The sequence below is a fragment of the Oncorhynchus gorbuscha genome, unplaced genomic scaffold (genome assembly GCF_021184085.1).
Source record: "Oncorhynchus gorbuscha isolate QuinsamMale2020 ecotype Even-year unplaced genomic scaffold, OgorEven_v1.0 Un_scaffold_14342, whole genome shotgun sequence".
Classification (NCBI taxonomy): Eukaryota; Metazoa; Chordata; class Actinopteri; order Salmoniformes; family Salmonidae; genus Oncorhynchus; species Oncorhynchus gorbuscha.
The window spans coordinates 1-6,647 of NW_025756334.1; the positions used below are offsets into that span (position 1 = coordinate 1).

Genomic DNA, 6,647 nt, shown 5'->3' on the forward strand with positions numbered 1-6,647 from the left:
GGTGATGACAGTCAGTGGTGAAGACAGTCAGTGGTGATGACAGTCAGTGGTGATGACAGTCAGTGGTGAAGACAGTCAGTGGTGATGAAGACAGTCAGTGATGAAGACAGTCAGTGGTGAAGACAGTCAGTGATGAAGACAGCCAGTGATGAAGACAGTCAGTGATGAAGACAGCCAGTGATGAAGACAGTCAGTGATGAAGACAGCGAGTGAAGAAGAGAAACTAGATGACAGTCAGTGATGAAGGCAGCGAGTGAAGAAGAGAAACTAGATGACAGTCAGTGATGAAGACAGCGAGTGAAGAAGGTGTACCTTGGCGTTGGCCGTGTCAAAGATGGTCTCCACCATGATAATATCCGCTCCTCCATCCAACAGACCCCGGACCTGCTCGGCGTAGGCCTCAGCCAGCTCATCAAAGGCTGAGGGGGGAAGACACACAACCACTCAGCACGGTAGCACCATCAGAGAGAGTACTGTCAACTCTGGAGGTTACCAATGGTTTATCAAGAGTCCCCTGAGAGGCCTTTATAGACCCCGATTGGGTAACAGATACATAGTGTAGGTCTGAGAGGGTAACAGATACATAGTGTAGGTCTGAGAGGGTAACAGATACATAGTGTAGGTCTGATAGGGTAACAGATACATAGTGTAGGTCTGAGAGGCCTTATAGACCCCGATAGGGTAACAGATACATAGTGTAGGTCTGAGAGGGTAACAGATACATAGTGTAGGTCTGAGAGGGTAACAGATACATAGTGTAGGTCTGATAGGGTAACAGATACATAGTGTAGGTCTGATAGGGTAACAGATACATAGTGTAGGTCTGAGAGGGTAACAGATACATAGTGTAGGTCTGATAGGGTAACAGATACATAGTGTAGGTCTGATAGGGTAACAGATACATAGTGTAGGTCTGAGAGGGTAACAGATACATAGTGTAGGTCTGATAGGGTAACAGATACATAGTGTAGGTCTGATAGGGTAACAGATACATAGTGTAGGTCTGAGAGGGTAACAGATACATAGTGTAGGTCTGAGAGGGTAACAGATACATAGTGTAGGTCTGACAGGGTAACAGATACATAGTGTAGGTCTGAGAGGGTAACAGATACATAGTGTAGGTCTGATAGGGTAACAGATACATAGTGTAGGACTGAGAGGGTAACAGATACATAGTGTAGGTCTGAGAGGGTAACAGATACATAGTGTAGGTCTGATAGGTTAACAGATACATAGTGTAGGTCTGATAGGGTAACAGATACATAGTGTAGGTCTGATAGGGTAACAGATACATAGTGTAGGTCTGATAGGGTAACAGATACATAGTGTAGGACTGAGAGGGTAACAGATACATAGTGTAGGTCTGAGAGGCCTTATAGACCCTGATAGGATAACAGACAGCTATATAGCGCAGGTCTGTAGTGACATGTCACCACTGTAAGGGGAAAACACCTGCCAATCTGCCACTTTGCAGTGACATCAGTAGAGAGACAAGGAAGAAGCATAAACAACAAGCTGATCTCTTACTGACGTTCCTGAAGTCTGGTCTTTCCACTGAGGGAGACACAGACAGGGTTTTATTGGTGGGGCCCACGGCGCCCGCCACGTATCTCTTACAACCTGGTAATAAAAAAACAAAAGGTTTGTGAGTTACAAACACGGAAATACACATCTACTACACGCAATGTTGTCATTAAAAACACGGAAACACACATCTACTACACGCAATGTTGTCAATGTCAAATAGGGTTGTTTTTTTTCCTCCAATGACGATACTTTATCTTTGTCAGCTGACCTGTCTGGTTGGTGATGTCATCTGCTGCTTTCCTGGCTATTTCTGCTGACACCTTGTTCATACGATAAGCCTGGGAAAACATCAGGGAGTCAAACAACCCTCTGCTGACACCTTGTTCATACGATAAGCCTGAGAAAACATCAGGGAGTCAAACAACCCTCTGCTGACACCTTGTTCATACGATAAGCCTGGGAAAACATCAGGGAGTCAAACAACCCTCTGCTGACACCTTGTTCATCACGATAAGCCTGGGAAAACATCAGGGAGTCAAACAACCCTCTGCTGACACCTTGTTCATACGATAAGCCTGGGAAAACATCAGGAGTCAAACAACCCTCTGCTGACACCTTGTTCATACGATAAGCCTGGAAAACATCAGGGAGTCAAACAACCCTCTGCTGACACCTTGTTCATCTACGATAAGCCTGGGAAAACATCAGGGAGTCAAACAACCCTCTGCTGACACCTTGTTCATACGATAAGCCTGGGAAAACATCAGGGAGTCAAACAACCCTCTGCTGACACCTTGTTCATACGATAAGCCTGGGAAAACATCAGGAGTCAAACAACCCTCTGCTGACACCTTGTTCATACGATAAGCCTGGGAAAACATCAGGAGTCAAACAACCCTCTGCTGACACCTTGTTCATACGATAAGCCTGGGAAAACATCAGGGGGAGTCAAACAACCCTCTGCTGACACCTTGTTCATACGATAAGCCTGGGAAAACATCAGGGAGTCAAACAACCCTCTGCTGACACCTTGTTCATACGATAAGCCTGAGAAAACATCAGGAGTCAAACAACCCTCTGCTGACACCTTGTTCATACGATAAGCCTGGGAAAACATCAGGGAGTCAAACAACCCTCTGCTGACACCTTGTTCATACGATAAGCCTGAGAAAACATCAGGGAGTCAAACAACCCTCTGCTGACACCTTGTTCATACGATAAGCCTGGGGAAAACATCAGGAGTCAAACAACCCTCTGCTGACACCTTGTTCATACGAGTCAAACAACCCTCTTCTTGACACCTTGTTCTGATAAGCCTGAAAACATCAGGGAGTCAAACAACCCTCTGCTGACACATCAGATCAAACAAGGAGAAAACATCAGGGAGTCAAACAACCCTCTGCTGACACCTTGTTCATACGATAAGCCTGGGAAAACATCAGGGAGTCAAACAACCCTCTGCTGACACCTTGTTCATACGATAAGCCTGGGAAAACATCAGGGAGTCAAACAACCCTCTGCTGACACCTTGTTCATACGATAAGCCTGGGAAACATCAGGGAGTCAAACAACCTCTGCTGACACCTTGTTCATACAGTAAGCCTTCAAGGAGTCAAACAACCCTCTGCTGACACCTTGTTCATACGATAAGCCTGGAGAAAACATCAGGGAGTCAAACAACCCTCTGCTGACACCTTGTTCATACGATAAGCCTGGGAAAACATCAGGAGTCAAACAACCCTCTGCTGACACCTTGTTCATACGATAAGCCTGGGGAAAACATCAGGGAGTCAAACAGCATCTGCGTGCCTTGTTCATACGATAAGCCTGGGAAAACATCAGGGAGTCAAACAACCCTCTGCTGACACCTTGTTCATACGATAAGCCTGGGAAACATCAGGGAGTCAAACAACCCCCTCTGCTGACACCTTGTTCATACGATAAGCCTGGGAAAACATCAGGGAGTCAAACAACCCTCTGCTGACACCTTGTTCATACGATAAGCCTGGGGAAAACATCAGGAGTCAAACAACCCTCTGCTGACACCTTGTTCATACGATAAGCCTGGGAAAACATCAGGGAGTCAAACAACCCTCTGCTGACACCTTGTTCATACGATAAGCCTGGGAAAACATCAGAGTCAAACAACCCTCTGCTGACACCTTGTTCATACGATAAGCCTGAAAAACATCAGGGAGTCAAACAACCCTCTGCTGACACCTTGTTCATACGATAAGCCTGGGAAAACATGATACCCTTCTCGAAGCCTTGTCATACGATAAGCCTGGGAAAAACATCAGGGAGTCAAACAACCCTCTGCTGACACCTTGTTCATACGATAAGCCTGGGAAAACATCGAGTCAAACAGCCTCTGCTGACACCTTGTTCATACGATAAGCCTGAGAAAACATCAGGGAGTCAAACAACCTCTGCTGACACCTTGTTCATACGATAAGCCTGAGAAAACATCAGGGAGTCAAACAACCCTCTGCTGACACCTTGTTCATACGATAAGCCTGGGAAAACATCAGGGAGTCAAACAACCCTCTGCTGACACCTTGTTCATACGATAAAGCCTGGGAAACATCAGGGAGTCAAACAACCCTCTGCTGACACCTTGTTCATACGATAAGCCTGGGAAAACATCAGACAACCTGGGGGGAGTCAAACAACCCTCTGCTGACACCTTGTTCATACGATAAGCCTGGGAAAACATCAGGGAGTCAAACAACCCTCTGCTGACACCTTGTTCACGATAAGCCTGGGAAAACATCAGGGAGTCAAACAACCCTCTGCTGACACCTTGTTCATACGATAAGCCTGGGAAAACATCAGGGAGTCAAACAACCCTCTGCTGACACCTTGTTCATCTGATAAGCCTGGGGAAAACATCAGGGAGTCAAACAACCCTCTGCTGACACCTTGTTCATACGATAAGCCTGGGAAAACATCAGAGTCAAACAACCCTCTGCTGACACCTTGTTCATACGATAAGCCTGGGAAAACATCAGAGTCAAACAACCCTCTGCTGACACCTTGTTCATACGATAAGCCTGGGGAAAACATCAGGGAGTCAAACAACCTCTGCTGACACCTTGTTCATACGATAAGCCTGGGAAAACATCAGCCCTCTGCTGGAGTCAAACAACCCTCTGCTGACACCTTGTTCATACGATAAGCCTGGGAAACATCAGGGAGTCAAACAACCCTCTGCTGACACCTTGTTCATACGATAAGCCTGGGAAAACATCAGAGTCAAACAACCCTCTGCTGACACCTTGTTCATACGATAAGCCTGGGAAAACATCAGGGAGTCAAACAACCTGAATGAGTGAGTGAGACATTTAGTCAAGTCACCTTTAGAAACCCATCCCTTTCTGACGACATGTGATCTGATGTTGCGATAACAGCTTCTGATTGGTGATCTGATGTTGCGATAACAGTTTCTGATTGGTGATCTGATGTTGCGATAACAGTTTCTGATTGGTGATCTGATGTTGTGATAACAGTTTCTGATTGGTGATCTGATGTTGCGATAACAGCTTCTGATTGGTGATCTGATGTTGTGATAACAGTTTCTGATTGGTGATCTGATGTTGCGATAACAGCTTTTGATTGGTGATATGATGTTGCGATAACAGCTTCTGATTGGTCATCGGAGTGTTATTCTACAGACCGCCCCCTGACCCCGTTGTCTTACCAAGTGTTCCAGTCCGTAGTCGGCCTGGGCGATACAGGTGCTACTGAAAGTGTTGGTCTCAATGATGTCTGCCCCGGCCAGCAGGTATTCCTAGGAACAAACACAAGAGAGGAACGTCAATGCTTATCCACGCAGCAGTTTCACCAAACAAAACGAGGTCATCTCATCCTGTCCGCCCGTCTCTCTCTCCCACAAAAAGAGGTCATCTCATCCTGTCCGCCAGTCTCTCTCTCCCACATAAAGACTGAAAATACGTCTCAATAACAGATCAACAATTCTAGGTGCAGGTTAATTATTACTAGGGCGTAACAGACAGGTGCATTTTAATTTAACCAGGCAAGTCAGTTAAGAACAAATTCATATTTGCAATGACGGCCTAGGAACAGTGGGTTAACTGCCTGTTCAGGGGCAGAACGACAGATTTCTACCTTGTCCGCTCGGGGATTTGAACTTGCAACCTTACGGTGTGTTGCTGTCCTGGATAACGTGAACCACTCTTTAACTCCACTGACCGTACCTTGTGTATATTGTAGATGACATCACCGTACCTTGTGTGTATTGTAGATGACATCACCGTACCTTGTGTGTATTGTAGATGACATCACCGTACCTTGTGTGTATTGTAGATGACATCACCGTACCTTGTGTGTATTGTAGATGACATCACCGTACCTTGTGTATATTGTAGATGACATCACCGTACCTTGTGTATATTGTAGATGACATCACGGTACCTTGTGTATATTGTAGATGACATCACGGTACCTTGTGTATATTGTAGATGACATCACCGTACCTTGTGTATTTTGTAGATGACATCACCGTACCTTGTATATATTGTAGATGACATCACCGTACCTTGTGTATATTGTAGATGACATCACCGTACCTTGTGTATATTGTAGATGACATCACCGTACCTTGTGTATTTTGTAGATGACATCACCGTACCTTGTATATATTGTAGATGACATCACCGTACCTTGTGTATTTTATAGATGACATAATTTCTAAGCAAACAGCTGGAGGCAGGGCTTTCTCCTATAGAGCTCCATTTTTATGGAACGGTCTGCCTACCCATGTCAGAGACGCAGACTCGGTCTCAACCTTTAAGTCTTTACTGAAAACTCATCTCTTCAGTGGGTCATATGATTGAGTGTAGTCTGGCCCAGGAGTGGGAAGGTGAACGGAAAGGCTCTGGAGCAACGAACCGCCCTTGCTGTCTCTGCCTCGCCGGTTCCCCTCATTCCACTGGGATTCTCTGCCTCTAACCCTATTACAGGGGCTGAGTCACTGGCTTACTGGGGCTCTTTCATACCGTCCCTGGGAGGGGTGCGTCACCTGAGTGGGTTGATTCACTGATGTGGTCATCCTGTCTGGGTTGGCGCCCCCCCTTGGGTTGTGCCATGGCGGAGATCTT

At 46.0% G+C, this 6,647-nt stretch overlaps 1 protein-coding gene across 1 annotated transcript; it reads right to left on the bottom strand.

Annotated features, from left to right (window-relative positions):
• Positions 1-312: 312 nt before the first annotated feature.
• Positions 313-6,170, bottom strand: LOC124030715 (methionine synthase-like; the record flags this gene model as incomplete). Its single annotated transcript, XM_046341934.1, has 5 exons — positions 6,117-6,170; positions 5,228-5,317; positions 1,796-1,865; positions 1,528-1,620; positions 313-419 (listed from the first exon to the last, which is right to left on the bottom strand). Coding segments are annotated over exons 1-5 (414 nt in total), but the record flags the coding sequence as incomplete, so codon positions are not given.
• Between the last annotated feature and the right edge of the window lie 477 nt (positions 6,171-6,647).